Source organism: Ammodytes marinus, assembly GCF_949987685.1.
Source record: "Ammodytes marinus genome assembly, chromosome: 8".
NCBI lineage: Eukaryota > Metazoa > Chordata > Actinopteri > Uranoscopiformes > Ammodytidae > Ammodytes > Ammodytes marinus.
Genome location: NC_137212.1, coordinates 20,103,792 through 20,125,798, shown reverse-complemented (window position 1 = coordinate 20,125,798; position 22,007 = coordinate 20,103,792). Strand labels below are relative to the sequence as shown.

Below are 22,007 nucleotides of genomic sequence, written 5' to 3'. Positions count from 1 at the left end.
ACTCAATCAAATAATTTGAATACACCTTGCATTGAGCTATATTTCAATTTGAATTAATATATGACGTATCAACCCCTCCCCGCGTGCGCCACTCACTTCCCGCCCACTTTTCACAGACAACAAACCACGTCACCATACCCGGAAATGAGACCACTTGGTTAGGCTACTTCTGTAACTATCATAGTTTGATTCAATTTACTTTAGAGTGTAGCGAGTGTAGCCAATTTAATACACACTGGAAGCGACAGTATGAGTCAGGAATTTACCACAAAGCTTCGAATTGCAACAAGAGAAAAACTCGGAAAATTTAACTCTATGCGAGGTGAGGTTTAGGCTATATTTGACGTGTCCGTTTGGTGAACGTAGGCTATGTTTTCCCTCCTATAACTATAGTGAAAAACACCATTGTATGGTTATATCATCTGTTGTGGTGGCGGGTAAGTCATAAATTGCTGTTTTAAAAATGCATTATTAGATATTTTGCCTGAAGGTCGACAGGTGCAGCCCGGTGAGTTTTGGGATGTGGTGGTGGTGACCGCTGTAGATGGGAGCCAGAGAGACGCGTATGAGTTGCAGCTCAGTGACAAAGTTGACAGAAAAGAACTTCCACTTGGAGTAAACTACAAGGTCTTCTCAGATCCGCCTGGACCTAAAATAGGTGAGTGAGTCAGACAGTTTCACTTTGTTGCTGAGGGGGATCAACCAAGCAAAACACATTCAACATTCAACTTGTATTTTCTATGAAAAACAAGGAGGTGATCTTACCCCTTTCGAACATTAACGATGTAATCAAGTGAATCACTTGTTGTTTAGGCTAGGCCTATATGTTGCTGACGATCCTGTTTGTTTTTCATCTATTGCTTATAAGTATTGTTTGCGTTTGTATTATTTTAACACGTTAAACAAATTTACTAAACTAAAACTAAATTTACTAAACTAAAACTAAATTGTATTTGTTGTTATAATAACTAATATATAACTTTGTGTTTCTTAAGGGAATGGGGGCTCCACTCTGTACGCACTGCAGCAGCTGAATGACATCTATGGGAAGGCTCTGGACGGGCAGAGAGTCCTACTGATCCATGCAGGTTTGAGATTTCAATGAAAAACAAATTAAATTCTTCTTCCATTGAAAGCAAGCCTTTTGCTTACTCAAGTAAAGCTCTGCCTCTCCATCTGCTCCTAAGGCAGTGCATCCTTATACATCGAATTACATTCTTTTTAGCACATTTTGAAAAATACTTTGCAGAGACACAATTGAGTCCAAAAACATGTTAGGTAAACGAGTTGATTGCAAATTCTCATGCTTCCAGGAGGGTGGAGTCAGCGTTTGCCCAGTGCCAGCGCACTGGGAAAGATCTTCACCGCCATGCCACTTGGGGACCCTCTCTACCAGATGCTGGAGCTCAAACTGGCCATGTATGTGGACTTCCCTTTCCAGATGAAGCCTGGTGTACTGGTGACCTGCGCAGATGACATAGAGCTCTACAGTATTGCAGAGAGGGAGAGTGTCAGGTTTGACAAACCTGGCTTCACAGCTTTAGCTCACCCCTCCCCGCTGTCTGTTGGGACAACCCATGGAGTGTTTGTGTTGGACTGTAACGAAAAGTCTACGCACTCGGAAATGGGGAATGTTTCCTGTCTGCGCTTTCTGCACAAGCCAAGCATCGATGAGATGCGAGGCGGTGGGGCTGTTTGTAAAAGCCAGAGTCGTTGTGTTTCTATTTCTGACCCTGAGTTTGTCTACACAGACAGCACCTATTATGTTGACTCTAACACTGCAAAATCTCTTCGTAATCTGCTGAAAGAGCTCGGCCCTTTAGACTGTGAGATAGACGCCTACGGGGACTTTCTCCAAGCACTGGGCCCTGAAGCCAGGATAGATTACACCAGTAACACTGCAAATGTCACGACGAAGGAGAGCAGTCTGGTTGAAATCCGCCAGAAGATCTTTCATCTTCTTAAAGGGACTCCCCTGAATGTCATTCTCCTGAACAACTCCAAGTTTTATCACATTGGAACCACATCGGAGTATCTCTTCCACCTGACTGCGGATGCCGTGCTGAGGAGCGAGCTCGGCCTCCTGTCATCTGCCTTCAGTGCACATGTGACAGAGAACTCAGAGGGCCCCTCTGGACACTGCGTCATGTACAGCGTCTTGGATCCCAGTTGCTCTGTGGGAGCTGGATCAGTGGTGGAGTATTCCAGAGTGGGGGCAGGAGTTTCAATAGGCAGGGGCTCAATCGTCAGCAGCTGCTTGGTCAGCGACGGCCTTGCGGTGCCCGACGGAGTCTTCTTGCATTCATTGTGTGTCAATCACCAGCACCAAACAGGGTTTGTTACTGTTGCCTTTGGTATCGATGACAACCTGAAGCACAGTGTGGAAGCCCACGCGTATATGGACGAGCTGAAGCTTTTTGGTTTCAGCCTGGCCGAGTGTCTGTCCCACTGGGGGCTGAAGGACGAGGCCCTGACGTTCTCCGCCCACGCGTCCAGCTGTAGTCTGTGGAGCGCTCGTTTATTTCCTGTTTGTTCCGATCAGCGAAGCTCCTTCTCAATGTCTGTGGAGATGCTGCAGGCCGTCCTGAGCGGCTCTACATTCACCTTTCCCAAAGACACTGAGCTGATGTCCATGCAGGAGGCCTTAAAGTGTAAGAAGCTGGAGGAGATGCTGGAGTTCAGGAAGGGACTGTACAAAGACATCACACAGGGAAAAGGGAACAATTAACTTCCTGGTTTTAATTGAGATAACGTAAGAGGTTTTAGGTTCATGTTGTGGGTGCTATTAATTAATCGACATACTCTATGATCATTCAATGACCACATGTTTTTACAACAGTCTCCTGACACAGTACATCAGATATGGATTTTTTTAAATGGATGTATCACTGTATAAGTTTTCATAAATTCCTCCTTACATTTAAAACTTTAAGGTAACACTCTGTTGTCCTTTTAGAGGCATTCTGTTTAATGCCTCTTCCACATCACATTGTTTTGAAGCTGTGCTTTGTCATGTCTGCTGGGAAAATGCATGTTTGGGTGCCCCTTTTTATAAAGCAAATAAAACGATTCAATATAACTTCAAACAGACCCTCCTACATCACACACGAGGACAGTGCAGGGACACTGCACACACACACACACACACACACACACACACACACACACACACACACACACACACACACACACACACACACACACACACACACACACACAGTGTGGGGACTGTGTATAGACTTACAATCATTTAACTATATTGACCAACCCTAACTATAACCATACTTGCGAAAACCTAACCTTAACTTTAACCACTGACCCACAAATCACTGTTTCACCAAATGGGGACCATTGTCCCCAATCATACAAGACGTCCTCAATCAACTGGTTTTAATTCTGGTGTGTGTCCCAAAAAGTCCGAAACACACACACACCAACAGACAGATACAGTCACTCACATTCGCGCATGCTTACAGAGATCAGTTGTTAGGCATTCCTCTGAAAGGTCTTTATTTTTAGCCTACAGTCATGATCCCCCTCCCTACCCCCACCTTTATCTGGACCTTTGCAATTGTGACAGAGTGAACGATTATACTACTGCTCTACTCTAGTAAACCAAACTTTACAGCACATATAACAAGAGAAGGACCATATCAATGGGAAATTACAAATCAAGACCCTCTCAGACGTGTACAGGTAATGGCTTGTTTGGGATTGTGTGAGACTATTCCAATTTTAGATATTACATCCAAGGGACTGAGAAAGCGCTCTGAAATCGAAGAGGGAAAGTCTGGAGGGCTGGGTTTTATTGTCAGCCCCCATCCCTCTCGATCATAAACACTGACTCGCTGTACAAGCCTTTGGTGGCTGAATATTATCATATTGTCCTGCTCAATTTCAATGTAATGCACTATTGTTTGGCCCTTAAAGGTGGTGTCAGCGTTTCTGGAGAATGCTTGGTGTCAAAATCACCTTTTGCCAAAATCAGTGCATATCTCTGTGAACGGGGATGTTGCCAGCTATGTTGGGCCCCTTTGTTTATTTACCCTTTGTTTACATACCCGTTTCACAATAAGCATTCTCCAGAATTGTTTACTCCACCATTATTTTAATTTTTTTAGCATATTTAAATAAAAGATAAAGTCATGCATAGGGGAAATTATTAAATAAAATTGTCATGTTTCACCCTGATGATGGGGCTGTGAAGATGAGTGGAAGAAGAAGGTGGCCGAGTCGTACTCTGTGATCTTGGACAAGTTGGAAGACGACTTCCAGCTCAAAGACAGCGAGCTTGTGGAGCTCAAACTTGCTTTCAGGTGACAAGATCATCATCTTTTTTTATGAAATTGCAGCATGGACCACATTTGATGCGTCTTTTCATACCTGCATTGATTCTCCTCGGCCTGCTTACGTTGTCCACGTCAGTCGGGGTTGCATTTTGTCACACAAACAGCCTAGTTGATGTTAATTTTTTCAGCTCTGATGAGGCGTTTCAGAAGGTGAACTTGAGCTACCGAACAGAGAAGGGGCTGTCGCTGTTGCATCTCTGCTGCGTGTGTGGAGGTATGCATGACTACCACAGTCTATTTATAACTCCTCAACAAAATGGGACAGTGGAAGGAAGGATTACTGTGGACAAACTGAAATCATTGTCTAAAGACAACCTCTCTGACATTGGTCACACAAACAGCTGATATGAAATTAATTGTAGCTTATACAGTATATAGATAAAAGATAATATATCCTGCTAAGATGTTGTATTAAACTCCTCCTTGTTATGCCATTCACACACTAAACGTAATGTTTTGTTTAGTGAAATATTTTACCAGCACACAATAATAACGTCTCCATGACCAGGTAACACGTCCCACATCCGCACCCTGATGCTTAAAGGCCTGCGTCCGTCCAGACTGTCCAAGAATGGATTCACTGCGCTCCATCTAGCTGCTTACAAGGTGAGGACAATGAAAGAGCCATGTGAAATATACATGTGTCTTGCTTGTGTTGTTTTGTGGTGAAGAGCTACATTTTACCACATGGTGGAGTGCAAGCACACACAAAGCCAGCCAAGTGTTTTTGATGGTGAATACACACAGTAGTTGTGGTTTCACCTCATGGTCTTCCGGGTGCACTGTATTCCTTGCTTTGTGTCTGCACCACAGGATAATGGTGAGCTGGCGACTGCACTCCTCCATGGAGGGTCAGACGTGCAGCAGCTGGGCTGCAGTGCCCTCACTGCCCTGCATGTCGCCACCTTGGCTGGGCACCATGAGGTAAGAACTCAGCTGGTCTCAATGAATATGATGAAATGTGTCAACAACAGCTAGGGGCTCTTCATTGTTTTTTTGCACACTCATCATTTTGCATTTCTTCCCCCTCCCCCAGGCAGCAGATATACTCCTGCAGCATGGAGCATATGTAAATGTTCAGGATGCTGTGTTCTTCACCCCACTGCACATTGCTTCTTATAACGGTCATGAGAAGGTAAATTTTCATAAAATTACATTTTTTAATGCGTTGTAAATAATAATAATAAAAGATAATACATAATTGTTCACAAGACAGACTACCGGTATTTTCCCTTCTTGTCTAGGTGGCAAAGCTGCTGCTGAAGTTTGGGGCAGATGTGAATGCGAGTGGCGAGGTGGGTGACCGGCCGCTGCACCTGGCTGCGGCCAAGGGTTTCCTGGGCATCGTCAAACTGCTGATGGGGGAAGGCAGCAAAGCCAATGGTGAGTCCTGGGACTCCCAAGAAAAAGCTACCCTTGGGAGAAAACTAGTTCTAGTTCATTTTATTCGTAAACAAATCTGGATTTTCTATTATTTAGGGCTCATCAATGGGGGTTCAAATAGAGAAGCAATGTTAAGAGAAAGATTAAAAATAAATTCCTTTTATGGCCCAACATTTTTGTAGTTTCAGTAGTTAACTACACAAACAATGGCAAAAAAGTAATTCAACTACTTCAACCACTATGCAAATATGGATATAGTTAGTTCCAGCAAACTACTAGGTTAATTACATGTAGTTCACTAACCCCCAGCACTGCTAAAAAGCCACGGGGGGGGGGGGTGGAGAGATTGTGGGAAGGACTGTTTAACGCTCTCCAACCTTTCTGCTCTTCTCTCCAGTTAACGCCCAAGACAACGAGGATCACGTTCCCCTACACTTCTGCGCCCGCTTTGGCCACCATGAGATTGTTCGCTTCCTCCTGCAGGGCAACACAGAAATTCAGCCTCACTCTATCAACATCTACGGGGACACTCCGTTACACCTGTAAATACAGTGTCAGTAGCCTTCTATGGGTTTTTTGGGTGGATGACATGAAGTTCTGTTTAAAATGTTGTGTTTCATCAGGGCCTGCTACAATGGAAAATTTGAGGCAGGGAAGGAGATTATACAGTGTTCTGGTCCAGAGAGTATGTCAAAGGAGAACATATTCAGCGAGACAGCACTGCACAGGTATTGCCTAACACTGTATTTATTTATAGGGTAGAAAACAGGGACACAAATACAGACAAGTGCATTGACGCACGGTTTGATTTATAAGCCTTTAACTTGGGATCCTTGTCACTCTGTTTTAAATGATAATAACATATATTGTGTCCCAGTGCATGCACCTATGGTAAAGACCTGGAGATGGTGAGGTTCTTGTTGAGCCAGAACGCTATGAGCATCAACCATCAGGGCAGGGATGGACACACGGGTAACTCTTTACGTCCCTTAGAACTGCAAGTCAATTTAGTACAGATGCAGTTGTGTTTTAAATCATAACTGGGCGTTATGCCATCTGCAAATAAGTGTGCCTGGCTTCTCCGTAAAGCTCTCCACAGTGCCTGTTTCCACGGCCACATCCACCTGGTGCACTTCTTGCTGGACAGTGGGGCCGACATGAACCTGGTTGCCTGCGACCCCAGCAGGTCCAGCGGCGAGAAGGAGGAGCAGACCTGCCTGATGTGGGCTTATGAAAAAGGTCTGTTTGTATGGCAGTGAGCTTATATGTCAGTTAAAAGATCAAATTAAAACGTATTATTGTTGTTTTTTTGGCTGCCTCAGGTCACGATGCCATTGTCACCTTGCTGAAACACTACACACGTCCAGATGACTCCCCCTGCAATGAATACTCCCAACCAGGAGGGGGTGAGACACCCCTCTCTAGAAATTATTATCTGGACTTAAATCTTACATAAGTCCCCCTCACATTAATCTGTCTCAACATGTCGCTTCCCTTCCAGACGGGTCCTACGTTTCTGTCCCGTCTCCTCTGGGAAAGATCAAAAGCATGACTAAAGGTAGCGAGGTGGAGTGAAGCGCGGCACATTTCACATCAGTGTCAGCTGACATGACAGCACACACAAACTGTCAGTCGCCAAGGGAGTAAGCTTATAGCTGCTGTTAAAAAAAAACTCTTGGATGCGTTTAAAGGTTCTAAACATCAGGGGTTGAACATGAAAAAATAACTATTCCAATTGGCCACACTATCAATTACTATAACTAACAAAGATTTGCCAGGTGATCAATCATCAACATGGAGCTTTTTTTCTAAAATTGGCCTTCCAACCAGTCTGAAGGAAATTACACTACAGTACTACATTATTTAAATGAAGTGCTAGTGCCTTACTTCTGTTTAATTACTTACATAGACAGCCATGATGGCTCCATAACAATACAACGCTTCTTTTCCCCATCTGATCCCAACAATGTTGTGTCTCGTTCTGAGGAAAAACAGATTGAAAAAAATGTGTCCTCAACAATTTTCTTGAAGTGTTTCTCTCTATTTCCAGAGAAAGCCGATGTTCTCCAGCTCAGGGCCAGCCTCCCATCTCATTTCCACCTTCAGCTGCATGAGCTGGAGTTTAACGAAATGATCGGATCAGGTAACTTACTTATAAATACCGGTACTTTTTCCCCCTGTCAAATAACATGCGTCAGATCATTTTGTCAAGGATCATATATTTCACACTGTTTCAGGCTCTTTCGGAAAAGTCTACAGAGGCAAATGCAGAAACAAAATTGTGGCCATAAAACGGTACGTGTCTATTTAACATACCATCTTAAGATGACGTTTTGCATCCCATCTTTGGTGAGTGGAACACAGACGAGTTCTTCAATTCCCACTGTTGTTCGTAGTTATCGAGCAAACACATACTGCTCCAAGTCGGATGTGGACATGTTCTGCAGAGAGGTTTCTATCCTGTGTCGCCTCAACCACCCATGTATCATCCAGTTTATGGGGGCTTGCCTGGACGACCCCAGCCAGTTTGCCATCGTCACCCAGTACGTCTCTGGAGGCTCCCTGTTCTCTCTGCTTCATGAGCAGAAGAGGTGAGGTAATATGTACAGTATAACACACTTGAGCTGTGAGCGTACCATACTGTCAGTAGTCCTCATCTAGTGCCCGTTGAAACACATAAGCTCTTAAACTTAAGAACTTAAATCTAAAGTTGGTAACTTTCTCATATATAAATCAATCTTGGTTACATTCAAGCCAAATCCAAACGAGTTGACACAAGGTTGGTTAAGCCTATCAGCTCCACAAAACTCTCGCTCCCTAATCTGGCGCAGGAGCTCAGAAAAATCCCCAGAAGCGCCCAAGAAATGTTTCATTTGTTGATTCTGCTAAGAAAAAACCTGGACGGGGTATAAATTCCATGCGTGATCACTGAAGGCTTACCTCATGTAGATGCAGCAACAGTGTTGTTGTAATTACTTAGAATTCCTCATTTGGGCGACATTAATTAGGCACTATAGCTTTGACTTTGATGTTTATAAGAAAGTAATGTTTAATGTTTGCTCCCACTCACTGTGTCAGAAAGGTATTAGCTCAACTCTATTGTCATTTTTGACTCTAGTCTGGTGTTCTTGTAAGTAATGTTTGTGTCTTAATAATACTGCCTCAGGATCACATGGATTTTAAGAAGATTATTTATTGCAGGGCCCTTTTTTGTGTTGCATTCCATCGTTAACCCTGAGTTGAAGTCCTATGCCTGTTGGTGTATCAACATCAGGGTATATGGATGCAAAGTCCATTTGATGTCACGTTTGATTCCTAACACACTTTGACAGTATTTAAAACCTGATTACGAGTTCTGAAAAGAGCTCAAACCGCTTTAAGGAGTCACTGACAAAGTGTCTGAAAAAGACATGTTGCACAGCCGACTGTTTCAGTTCTCGTTATCCTCTTTAGAAGCGTCTCCCCTCACCAATCTCTTCCCCCACAGCCGGGATCACCATTGATCCAGATGAAGTGTTCCGCTAACCGTGCGGCCAGGTGCTGTCTTCATAGACTATCCTATTGATCTGTATAAAGTGCTGTGTGTGATTGGCAGTGGCCATTGATCGGGCACTAAGTGGCTGCAGCTTTAATGATGTGTCAATGGACAGGCTCATCGACCTGCAGTCCAAGCTCATCATTGCCATCGACGTCGCCAAGGGCATGGAGTACCTGCACAACCTCACCCAGCCTATCATCCACAGGGACCTAAACAGGTGTGTGCCACAGTAGTAGCAGCATTATTTGGTGGGAAGGTATTGGCAGGCTGAAATAACAGATGTCATTTCTAATAATAATACATGTGTGGTCCTTCCAGCCACAATATCCTGCTGTATGAGGATGGACATGCAGTGGTGGCTGATTTTGGAGGTAAGATATATCATTTGAAGTTTTTTTTTATTTGCCATTCAAGACAAATTCAAGCTGCACGAGGTGAGTAGCATTTTCTTTAAATGAATGGACGGCCATCTTTGAATCTGCTGTTCAACACATCCACATTACAACTTGAGTAGCTCTTAAGCTTATTTCTGTCTGCTTACAGTTAAAAATGACTGAAAAGTGAAACTATGTATGTTTGTAAAGAAAAAAAACTTTCACAACAATCAACTCACAATTTGCTGCTACAGCCTCACTTGGTCTGTCATGAACAGCAGTGTACGTTGTTAGCGAATTTTGGCAAAACTTAAATAGATGTTGGTGTATAACTAGCACTGTCAGTTTATTCATTAATAATGTGCATTCATTCAACTGATACAGACAGCTACTGATCAGTTTACATAGCCTAGCTTTTTCTTTTATTAAGAAAAATTCATTTGTCGTTATGTATAATATCTTTCTTATTTCTATTCCTACATTCAAAGGAATTTCTCCGTTGGTTTCACTTTGACAATTAAAGATTGTGTTCACTGGCTCAGCTTAGTGTGAGTGTACGGTATATGAAACTACAGCTAAATACCAGTGGATGCACATTGTTTGACCATAGTATTCCCTTCCTGTCTTTTACTTCTTCTGCAGAATCTAGATTTCTACAATCTGTAGCTGAGGACAACATGACCAAGCAGCCGGGGGTCAGTGCTGTCGCTGTTTTTTACATTTGATGATACAAAACCTTTTGGAATGACCTTTTCTCTCCCTTTAGCCAAATCATCTCTCACCATATGCTGCATCCATTGAAGAATAAGGCACTTCTTATTCAAGTGTATATTGCTGTTGTTTTGCAGGAGTTCAAGGCAGAGCTTCTTTTGGCACCTGCCATCAATTACAAGCTAATAGAAAACTGCGTTCATGCAGATTTTTTCTCAATGTGCTGACTCATCACTACCTAGAGTGCTTGGCCTGCAGTTTGGTGTTAAGTGTGTTACCTCTCTTGGGAAGTGCATGTTGTGAGGAACTACTTGCCCTTACTGGGACACTTTTTTGTCAGTAATTGGGGCTTTGTGTGTGCGTGTGCGTCTGTGTGCGCGTGCATGTGTGTGTCCGTGTGCGTCTGCGTGGGTTGGTGCGTGCGTGTACGATTGGTCTGATGTCTTGAAATATCAAATATATATATAGGGCAATACAGCTTCCACTTAAATTGAGGACCTAACTGTCTTTACTGTTTTTGTATGTTGATACATATGTGTGTCTGTGTGTGTGTTTGTACAGAACCTGCGTTGGATGGCTCCAGAGGTGTTCACCCAGTGTACCCGCTACTCAGTGAAGGCAGACATGTTCAGCTATGCCCTCTGTCTGTGGGAGCTGCTCACTGGAGAAATTCCCTTCGCTCACTTGAAACCTGGTATTTTCCCTTAGCATCAGTCGTGTTCCATAAATGGTGGTTGTGGGGAGGTTTAGACACGAGAGAAGACACCTCGACACAATGCACCTTTTTCACATATATATATATTACTAAATCATAAAATAAATGATGGCTTAATTCTATTTAGCTGCTTCCACACTGTCATGTCTTTCTGTCTTTCTGTCTTCAGCTGCCGCAGCAGCAGACATGGCCTACCATCACGTCCGGCCTCCTATTGGCTACTCCATCCCCAAACCCATCTCTGCACTTTTAATGAGAGGCTGGTATGCCTGCCCCGAGGTAAAACAAGAAGATTTCCTCTGTTCTTGAATTTCATTTTAGCTCTAATCATCATAAATAGGCACTCAAATAATAACTTGTTCTCAATACTGTTACATAAGCCAACATATTGTACTATGGTTTCACAATGTAGTTTATATCTTATACAGGTATATACATATATCTATTCTGTTCTGTCCATTGATACTCAACTAGGGATTCCTTTGCAACTTAAAGTTGTAAAATGATCTCACCAATAAAATCCTTAAATGTTATTAGCCACTTAGACCCCCAGCAGCTCAGAGGCAACGGCTGCTGAGTCAGCTGCTTCTTCTAATGTGTGTAGAAGTAATGAATGGGAACAGGCACGTCCCCAGATGATACATTACTGCAGGGCTGTTCAAAACGAACTGGATTATCCTCCCTCAGTGCTGCAATGTTCATCATTAGGCACATTATAACATGGCAGAGCATGTTAATTTCTCCCTCCGTGGCACATCTCCTTCCTGTTTTCCAGCTATGCTTGCCAACCAGTAGCTTTCTCCGTTGGGGACACTTTTTTAAACAAGTTTGTGATCATAATAGGCCGTTCAATGTGCCTCACATGAACAGTTCAGCAGCTCATGTGTGGCATAAAAGTTGGTAGTGTACTGTTTGTATTGTAATGTATGTGTGAAAGACTGAGATTTACATTCGTATTCCTACCAATATAATTTGAAATTATACAATTTTGTTAATAGGATTACGAAAATCACCACATACATGACCATTTAAACGTTGTAGATCATATAATTGCATCAAAGTACTTTTTATATATATACACACACAGTAGTTTTCACTTGATTACTGTCGTATAATATGTGAACAAAAAAGTAGGGCAAAATGAATTACTAAGGTAACAATGGGAGGTGTTTACTGTCTTTTTATACTTGTGTTTTTTTTGTCTTGTGTAATAAAGCAGTACACAGACAGACCATGGCCACTGTCTAAGGATGTGATGTATAATTGAACAGCTCCAGCATGGCAGTGTTTGTTCTTTTACAGTGAGGCAAGAGATCTAAGGGCCTCTTTTGAATCGGAGTTCACCTCTGCCTCATGTGTGGGTGGACTCAAATGAGCACAATACACCGGACAGTGTTTTAGGATTTGCTTGTGTTGTTGTCTGTTGTGGGATCTATCCGATGCAAGTGATTGTTTAGAAAAAACCTTTTTTTTTATTTTTCTTCCAAATCAGGACAGGCCTGAGTTCTCTGAAGTGGTTTCTAACCTTGAGGAATGCTTGGTCAATGTTGAGGTATATAATTTCCCAAACATTATGTATTGTCATCCTGTTTAAAGCTATAGTGTGTACCTTTTCATTTATTAATGTTGGTTACATTAAAGCCATCCCCAGATGGGTTGACCAAAAGTTGATTAAGCCTATCAGCTCCACAAAACTCTATGTATTTCTCTGTATAGCAGTGTTTACAAACTGGTGTCACTCCCAGACACTGGTGCAGGAGCTCAGAAAAATCCCAACAAGAGCCCAAGAAATGTTTCAGTTGTTGATTCTGCTCCTAAGAAAAAACCTGAACGTAGAGCAGGAGGGGAAATCCATGCTCCATCACCAAAAGCTTACCTTTTTGAGGGTAACAGAAATTACACACTATAGCATTAACACTACAGTTCAGTAACAAGATAATTCAATTATCTCAATCATGACTACACTCTTCTGGTTTCTCTGTGTGTGTGTGTGTGTGTGTGTGTGTGTGTGTGTGTGTGTGTGTGTGTGTGTGTGTGTGTGTGTGTGTGTGTGTGTGTGTGTGTGTGTGTGTGTGTGTGTGTGTGTGTGTGTGTGTGTGTGTGTGTGTGTGTGTGTGTGTGTGTGTGTGTGTGTGTGTGTGTGTGTGTGTGTGTGTTGTGTGTGGCAGCTGATGTCTCCAGCCTCCAGTAACAGCAGTGGCTCCTTGTCGCCCTCCTCCTCCTCCGACTGCCTGCTCGGGCGAGGAGGACCCGGCCGGAGCCATGTTGCGGCCCTGCGCTCCCGTTTTGAGCTTGAGTATGCTCTCAACACTCGCGCCTACGCCTACTGGTCTCAGAGGTAAGAGAGCTCAATCACCCCCAAGAACAGGTGGAGGTCGAGAGGTTGATAATAATTGCTCATTTCTGGATGCTAAAATGTCTTTGTTTTTTGTTTTTTTTATTTAATAAGTGATGCAGTCCAAGAGAAAGCAAGGTGAGACACATGACAGAAACGCTGTTATGTGATTGACATGACATGTCATCTAAACACATTTAAGATTGCAAAAACAGGACAAAATAGAGAAGACAAAAACCTGCAGGAATCTAGGGCATGTTGAGGGTGTTAATAAATAGATAGTTATAGTCACATTGTGGAGGAAAACCCAGATGTTCCAATTGCTTAGTTAGTTTTTTTTTTATGGTTCACTGTCTCTAGAGTTATCATGTGGATGACCCTTTAAAAGAGAGCTTTAACCAAGAGATCTGTAGTTCTTTTCAATTAAATATGTCCACTTAAAACAGGAACTCCCACAAAAATCATGTCTGGGCTTGATTTATATTTTAGAAAAGACTCCCGATGAACAATTGTTGTTCCAGTAACATGTAGACCAGTTAAGAAGCTTACTGCAACAGTAAAGAGTGGGGTTGCTTGGATACTGAACAGGAAACAAAGGAAAGCGACGGCAATAAAAGTTGCATGGCAGTCTGACTGAGGAGGAAGGCCACATTCAGACGCCTGGCTTGGAGCCTGTGTGGTGTGTCTCCTTGTGTGTGTTTGTGCGTGAGAAGAGTTGGAGCCTGGTTACAGTCACTATGAACCTAGTACCACAAGGTGGGGTTAGTGCGTGTGCATGCGCGTGTGTACATCTCATCAAACCTCTCATCAATTTTGTATACTGCACTGGTTCTCCTGCAGAGAAAGTGAGAGCAGCCTAGTACTAGGTCGGACATTACATATTGAATTTCTTCCACTTCTATGTGGCTCCAGCTTATCTTTCCTCCATGTAAACAAAGCAGTATGTATTGTTTGGACTAGCATTGTGTTGCAGTTGATTGGAGTATTAATTGATTAATTTTAATTCTTTTATTTTTCAGTGAGCGACGCCGTGCATCCGGAGGCCTCTCACTGGAGGAACTTCGAAGGAACATGCAGTTTTCTCCCATTGATCGAAATGGTTTGTTTGGCAGAATACGTGTGCACTGGCGCTGTAGTGACAGGCATTACTTTTGAATCTTGGCTTAAGGATCTGTTCAGACTTAATTTAGACAATTTAGAATCATCAAATTTCCTTTTGAAGACTTGCTCTCTCTGTTTATTTTGTCCAGTTTACTTTAATTACTCATATTCTTGATAAAGTGTTTAGGTTTGTTTTATTTATTGGGCATATATTGTAGTTTTTAATGTATTAGGTTACACGTTGTAATTTAAAATATAAGGCGTGGAATCTAATATATTTCTTATTGTCAGCAAATCCCACAAAAAGACCAAGACCAAGAAATTTGAGGGATTTCCTACCCTTCCTAGTTCCTACCTACATTATACACATTAATTTGAAAGAAATAAGCAGCAGTTCATTCCCTTAAACAGCTAGACACAGTAGTTTTGAGGCGAAATATGCCGTTTATGGGGGAATATTTTCAATGGTGGATGAATACACATTTTGTGCTCTACAGTAGGGAGTCTGGTAGTAGGCAACTGACTCTTAAGAAACCACATAATAAAGAATTTTACCTGGCTTTTTCTTTGAAGTAAATAATTATAATGGATCTCTTGTGGATACTATTAACTGACGATTTATGCTGAGTCAAAGTGTCACCGTGGTCTTTGATTCTTCTCTTTTTCAGGGTACGTGTCTGATCCCATGAGCACCATGAGATTCTGTTCTTCTTACAGCAGCAGTGGCAGCTTTGAGGACAGTAACTGAACCCACTTAGAGTTCATACCATATTAATTCATAGTACATTCATGCCTGTGTTTAACAAAAAATTTGAAATAAAACTGTATTGGAAATGGTAAAATTGGATAGTGCTGACTAAACTGTATTTAGTTTTAACAAACTGTATATGGAGTATAGCCCATTCTTACTGTAGTTGTACTAGGTTTATTTGTTATTTTATTATGTAAACATTTTAAAAATATTTTTGGGGGGACTTTTGAATAATGGTCATTGTGTGTGTGTGTGTGTGTGTGTGTGTGTGTGTGTGTGTGTGTGTGTGTGTGTGTGTGTGTGTGACAAGCAACATTTGTTTTTTTGTAAATGGTTTGCATAAATCTTATTTACAACCTTTTGAGAATGTCAATGTGTGTGGTATTTCTGACATTCAATGTGTACGTCTTTATTCAAGGAAGAAAGAAAACAGGAGGACACCACTATCCGTTACACATTTTTATTTTTGAGTAGCCTAATCACAAAAGTCTTCAGTCATTCACAGATAACTAAAAAGAGGAAGCCTCACCAACTCACACTAGCCATTGGCCTACAAACCAGATGAAAAGGCAATACGAATACAAGTTTTGATAAAGAGGTAGTGTTAGCTGCAAAATGGCCTCAAATCAAATCTACCTGTCTACATCTGAGATTTTACCACCTTTTCATTTAGCAGCCCAATGATAAAGCGATTTTCCATGTTAGCTTAGTTTAGCATTGTCATTGATTCACTTCCATTTAGTTTTTATCTTAGTTAGCACTAAAATACTTGAACTGTCATTAACACAAACACAGTGCAATTACAGATCTCAGAACACAGCTGAAGTACTGTATCATGGAGCTTCCTCTCAGACAGTGGAAATGTAAAGTGTGCCAACTAAGCTGAGTCCAACAACTATGAATTATTCAATCAGTTCTGAGTGAAGAGTATCTGTTTACCGGTAATAAGTGATAGCAGCTGCACTTGATACCCAACATAAACTGTGCCCTCTTTGTTACCAACAATAGGAAGAGATGGTCTTTTATATACATGTTAGACAACAACCAAAACTAATTATGCAGCTTCTTTTTTTTTGGTGATCGAAGGCTGAAGAAGTTGTAATGTAAACACAGACACAATAAGACACTTGAGTGCTTCTATCAAAATATTGTATCCGTCTGATTGTCTATCGCTGTGTCAGAACACTTTTCTTGAAAATCTTTTAGCTTTTTAAATATTCACTTTATTATAGAACTCCTATTTTATATTTTCTTATTACATGAAGTAAAGCATCCCTGTAACTTTGTGCCACTCTGAAGATTGATCTCTAATGTCCACTCTCCGTCCTCACAGCTGTCAGCAAAGGGTGTGAACCTCGACCAAACAGCGTTTCATCCACTGAGAAAGTGCTGAGCTGGTCTTTACTGAGAGAATCTGTGATGTCTTGGATCACGTGTCTTCTGTCTCCACTGGTGCTCGTGTCTGATGGTATGGGTAGGACGTCTTTATAGTGAGATCCCTCTCGGCTTCCATTATCTGACCATGAAGCTCTAAAATCAGTTATTTCTGTATCTTCTCGACTTTGTTCCCATGTTTCCGATGTATCTTTCAGTGTATTTGTTCTCAATCCGGGGAGCCCTTTTGGACTCGATAAGTTTTCACCATGCACTTCGGTTTCGGTATTAGGTAGAGGGTCGTTCACCTTTACAATGGCTGTTTGTGTTGCATTCATCTTTGGACCATCATCAGTAGTTGTCTCCTCGGTTTGGTTCTCGGAGATGCTCTCAGACCCACCGACGGTTACTGAGTGACGAATACTTGCAATGCTTTCTACTTCAGTTTTGGAAATATCAGTTTTCTCAGAGTCATCCTGCACTAAATCGTCTGGAACCTTGTCTTCTTCCAGTGATCCCACGCTTCCTTTGTGCTCTTCCGACCTCATGTCTTGCTTGTTCACAGACTTTCTATCATTTTGTTCACTTTCTGTTTTTGGTATTAAGTCTTTCACCTCTGTCTCCTCCTGCACTTGCGATGTGTCTTCAGGTTTCTTCTCTTCAGGTTGATTGCTCTCAAAGTCTGACTCGACAGTTTCCTCCTTGGTGATGTCCCCTGACTCGCTCGCATCTTTTAGTGTGTTCTCTTCAGACATCTTCGCAGTCTTTATAGGACTGGCTGACCTCGGCGGCTCTGTAGATTGTGTTGCTTCTTTGTTAGAGCAGGACACTTGAACGTCCGAGGGCAATTCCTTCAAGTCCTCTAAGGGTTCAACAAACGTCTCCAAAAAGTGTGATTGATGCATGGATAGCCAGTTTGTGACCAGATCGGTGTTGTCCTCTCTTACTAAGACCTCAGGAGATTCTTTACCTGCTACTATGCTCTCTGCTGTGTTTTCAGCCTTGTCGTGTTGCGTTAGCGGAGGTGAATTCGCTTGAGGTTTGAGCAGCACGCTTGCTCCTTCCTCTGAGGCCTTGCTTGCCTCCTCTGTGTCTCCATTTTCTCCATCTGCAGCAGAGAGGTCAGCGTCATTGGCGTTTTGATCAGTGGGTGGGTGTTTGTCTGTCTGAGAGTCAGATGTTACGGTGGACTTGTTTAGCTTGTGAGCTGTGTCGTCTGAATCCACAGCCATTGGTGTCGAAGGCTGTGCCTGATCAAGCGAGGAAGCAAGTACCACCAACTCACTGATATCACTTTGGACGTTGTCATTCCTTATGGGCACATCTGAATCTCTGTTTTCATTATGAGGGTCGGCTAAATCTTCATCTTGTTTCAGTTCCTCGCTTTCCTCTGATTCCTCTTTCGCTTCAATACCAGATACCTCTGGCTCAGTGGACTCGTTTCTGGTCGATTCATCTTGCTTTTCCACACTTTCATCCCCTCCCTTAGCCCCACTTTCTACCACATCAGTGTCAAGAGGCCGGTCGACCTTGTGGTCTACGTGGTGTTCAGCACCATCTCCAGATTCCCCTGGTACGTTTACCTCTGGGCTCTCATCTCTCATATGGTCCTCTGTTTTTTTATAAACTTCTGTTATTTTCAGATCATTTTCGCCCTCGATTTGAGCATTTCCCTCATCCTCATTACTTTTGTTCTCTGCTCCGGTAGAAATTTCACCATTTTCAGCATCAATTTCTCCCTTTTCATTCTCACCACTTACTGTTTCAATATCTTTCTTCACATCTTCATCCTCCGTCTTGCTGTTTTGCGTCTCTTCTGTCGTTTCAGTCCCATTTGCTACGTTTGCCACTTCGTTGTTGCGGACATCCTCTGGCTCTACAATAATTTCATTGGGTATTTTTGCATTTTCCTCATCCAAATCGGCTGTTGCAGTTTTGAGTGGTTCTTCTGCAATCTCAGGCTTTTCTTCTCCCTCTCCGATCTTTTCAGTTCCAACTTTCATCTCCTCAGATTCTTCTGTTTCTTTATTTATTGCACTTTGCTCATCTATGTTCTCTTTCTGATCTTCCTCTTCCTTTTCTGCATCATTGTCCTTTCCCTTCTCAGCAGCTGTGTTTGTCTCACTTATATTTTCAGCTACGCACACTTTTTCAGGTGTGACTCCGTTTCCATCGAGTTTGTCCTCGCTGTTTTCATTCTCGACCAAGTCACCATCCTCACCTTTCTCCGATTCGTCTACCTTTTCTTCATCTGCGACTTTCTTTTCGTCGCTGCAGGTTTTTCCAGCGTGCTCCTCATTTGCCTCTAAAATATTCTCATTTTCTATCGTTGCTTCTGTCTTACTCTCATTATTCTCCTCTTCTTCTTCTTTCTTATCTTTATTGTCAGCTTGACTTTCCACACTTTTGTCACCTTCTGTTAACTCATCTGGATTTGTTTGATCTTCTTCCTTTTCCGATTTCTCTTCTACCTTATCATCTCCTTCCACAGATGTTTCTGTCTGCTCTTCTCCGAGATCACCCACCTCTAGTTGATTGTCATTCTTACTAGCCTCTACTGCTGACACTTTCTCTGCTTCCTCTTCTTTAGTATCATCTTCATTGCCTTCACTCGCGTCTGCTATTATTTCAGCTGTTGCGTGTCTGCTCCCCTCCAGCGAGATGCTTGAAGTCTCTGCTGTGACTTCCATTTCTGCTACAGGTGCCTCTTCACAGTTGAGGGCCTCCGGCTCCTCTGAGGGCTCTGCTTTCATCTCCATTGTCTTGCACGTTGTCATCGCCCCCGCCTCTGCAGCATTATCCAACGCCGCTGTGTCATCTTCTGTCTTTTTATGTGCCTCTGATACTGTTGACTCATCCTGTTCGCTGCTTTTTGGCCCTTGCCCCGTTTCATCAGCTTCTACTCCAGTTTTGGACTTGTTTTCTTCATCTTTCTCTGGAGTCTTTGCCTCCTCAGCCGTTTCCTCTTCATACACGGGTTGCAAAGCTGCAGCTGTATCTTCCGTGCCCTCTGATTTATCATTCTCTGTTGTGTGATTGTCTTCTCCTGATATGGCTTTTTCATTCCTATCCTCTTCTATTTTCTCCTCATCTTTCGTACTTTCACTCTTCTCTTGGGGCTCTTGTTCAGTTTCGTCCTCTTGTGTTTTTGTTTGAGAAGTGTCTTCCTGATCCTGTGCCACAACTTCAGCTTCACCAACAACATTTTCATGACATTGCGTCTCCCCGACGATGGACTGTTGGCGTTCTGTGAATGTTAGTGATTTCTCTGAAACTGCATCTGCAAAAACAATTGAGAGATGTCAAGGGAAATATGTATTTGATGCAAGAGTTGGGCTTGTGCAGCTTGTTGATTCATTTGAATGAAAATTAAAGCGTAGTACCATTATTGTCCTGTTTAGGGCTTTTATCTGTGAACTCCTCCTCTTCAGTGCTGGTGTCGCTCAGTTCGGGCTCAGAGCTTCGCTGGGATTCCTTCAGTATAGCATCTGCCAGCTTCTCCTGCACAGATTTGGCTTGGGAAAGAAAAAGGAAAACATGGCAAACGCACTGATATAGTTTCATGGTAAAGCAAGCACATGATGAACATTTGTGATCCACTCATAGTGACGCATGATGCCCGAGTGTTTTAATGAATGAACAATAAAGAGAACCAATGAAGAAACACACAGTTATGAACCAACACAAATGTCTTTAATTGGTCCATGTGCATTACATGAGGGAGCAACACAACACAACATGCAAAATGATAATTAACATGCACAGAAAGAAAAACACATAAACAAGCATCATTGAGTACACAACCAAAATGGACACACAAAGAAAACTCAAAATGTATGTTTTAAAACTACATTATATAGTTGTATGGATGTGAAATAACTAGTTGAGGAAATGTTCCTACAATTCTGGTTTCATCAATGATACATTTTCTAAACATGTGTCAGTTAAACATTTACAGACAAAAAGAAAAATTAGAACACTGCTGAAAAAAGTGGGGTCGCTCAATACTTGAATAATAGGTCAAAAGCTGCATATTTTTGTGCTTTTTGACATACTGGTACTTAAAATACATATGTATTGACAGCGTCCTCCTCCTCTTCTGATTTCATTTGGAACCCCTGCAGGTTTTTCCTTTTGTTTTCAGCTATATATTCTAATGTTTATTTATTTCATACAATTTTTGCTTCTCCCCAACTACACAGATAAAAATAAACATGAAAACATACATATAAAAATACAATCAAATTAGAAACTTGTAGATTTATTGTTAATATCCAAACATCTCGAAACTCAAATTTAACTTTGACATCATGAAGTTTATCAGCCAGAATATTTACCACACACAAACAAACAAAACAGAAAGGATGAAAGAAAGAAAAATAAAATAACACACAAGTCATTTTTCCACTATTAAATTTTTATGTCAAAATGTCGCTTAATTATCAAAAACTGTCATAGGGTACTGGCTCTGACTCACATAAAGTGGTCTTGACTACAGCAAAGGTTGTGATAATAGTGGAAAAACCTCCATACAAGATGGATCCATTTCTTCACTCATAGCTGAAAGCCCCAGAGCTGTGTTTGTTGGTTTGTACTCACCCCTCTCCGGTTCCTCCTCTTGTCTGCTCTCATCTACTCTTTTCTCAGCCTCTTTGTCTCCTAAGGTTTCTTCACTCCATTTATTCTCGTTCCCGGACGGGACGCTGGCCTCGTAGATGTCTACCTCTGTGCTGTTCTGTGTGTCTGAGTCTTGAGGCACAGCAGACTCAGCCTCAGTGGTCGTAGCGGCTTCTTCTGGATGTGGTTCTTCCCTTTCCTCTGGTGGAACAGCAGTTTCCTCTTGATCCACCTCTTTAGGTTGCTCTGCTGTCTCATCCTCTTTGCAGTCTCTGGTGGCCTCTTCGGCATCACTCTCCTCCCGGTCGCTGCCTGAGGAGCTGGAGCCTGATTGAGACTTAATATCTTCTGCGATAAAGATGAAGAAGGATGAAGCACTTTAAATTCTCTCTCCAAATTTTCAATTCACGTTGTACATTTCTCTCAAAGTACGAATATACTGGTTTGCTGGAAATCTTCTAAAAGAGTGATCCATGTTTTGTTCTATTAAAAGCAGTTACATGTATTTAATGAAGAAATTCAACGTAAATCAAATTCTGCTTTACTCTCATCTTTTCCCTTTTACATGTAGTATTTAAGAAGATGTGTCCAAACTTCACCCACCATCCTTCTGGTCATCTTCAGTCTCCGAGGCGTCTCTCTCTTTAACTTGCCTTTCAGCTTCACTGGATGGAGATGGGGATTTCTTTGCTTTTGCCTCGACATCTTCTGTGGGGCCCTCATCGTCTGCTTCAAAGTCTTCTTCATAATCTAAGGAGG

The 22,007-nt window shown here is 42.2% G+C and overlaps 3 protein-coding genes across 5 annotated transcripts in view; 2 read left to right on the top strand and 1 right to left on the bottom strand.

Moving 5' to 3' along the window:
* The first annotated feature begins 152 nt into the window (after positions 1 to 152).
* Positions 153 to 3,067, top strand: fpgt (fucose-1-phosphate guanylyltransferase). 2 transcript variants are annotated; one of them, XM_080032248.1, is made up of 4 exons: positions 153 to 322; positions 491 to 658; positions 996 to 1,088; positions 1,314 to 3,067. In XM_080032248.1, the coding sequence occupies exons 1-4, from the start codon at positions 250 to 252 to the stop codon at positions 2,726 to 2,728; spliced, it is 1,749 nt and encodes a 582-aa protein (XP_079888374.1). In that variant the 5' UTR covers positions 153 to 249; the 3' UTR covers positions 2,729 to 3,067. The 2 variants fall into 2 exon arrangements, with proteins under 2 accessions (XP_079888374.1, XP_079888373.1); XM_080032247.1 differs by having other exon boundaries at positions 476 to 658.
* Positions 3,068 to 3,656: 589 nt separating this feature from the next.
* On the top strand, positions 3,657 to 15,270 carry tnni3k (TNNI3 interacting kinase; the record flags this gene model as incomplete). 2 transcript variants are annotated; one of them, XM_080032245.1, is made up of 26 exons in its annotated part: positions 3,657 to 3,696; positions 4,208 to 4,316; positions 4,478 to 4,563; positions 4,858 to 4,955; positions 5,163 to 5,273; positions 5,386 to 5,484; positions 5,594 to 5,732; positions 6,130 to 6,274; positions 6,356 to 6,460; positions 6,610 to 6,704; positions 6,822 to 6,971; positions 7,055 to 7,138; positions 7,234 to 7,290; positions 7,783 to 7,875; positions 7,970 to 8,027; positions 8,129 to 8,323; positions 9,383 to 9,487; positions 9,589 to 9,641; positions 10,287 to 10,339; positions 10,917 to 11,049; positions 11,240 to 11,349; positions 12,563 to 12,622; positions 13,239 to 13,408; positions 13,520 to 13,543; positions 14,425 to 14,504; positions 15,175 to 15,270. In XM_080032245.1, the coding sequence occupies 26 exons, from the start codon at positions 3,657 to 3,659 to the stop codon at positions 15,252 to 15,254; spliced, it is 2,532 nt and encodes an 843-aa protein (XP_079888371.1). In that variant the 3' UTR covers positions 15,255 to 15,270. The 2 variants fall into 2 exon arrangements, with proteins under 2 accessions (XP_079888371.1, XP_079888372.1); XM_080032246.1 differs by lacking the exon at positions 13,520 to 13,543.
* A 1,294-nt stretch (positions 15,271 to 16,564) lies between these two features.
* Positions 16,565 to 22,007, bottom strand: part of erich3 (glutamate-rich 3) — a gene marked incomplete at both ends in the record, with an annotated part of 239,266 nt that continues 233,823 nt past the window's right edge. The window contains 4 exon segments of the mRNA XM_080032827.1: positions 16,565 to 19,911; positions 20,015 to 20,146; positions 21,231 to 21,593; positions 21,852 to 21,998. Coding sequence (XP_079888953.1) covers positions 16,565 to 19,911; positions 20,015 to 20,146; positions 21,231 to 21,593; positions 21,852 to 21,998 — 3,989 coding nt within the window.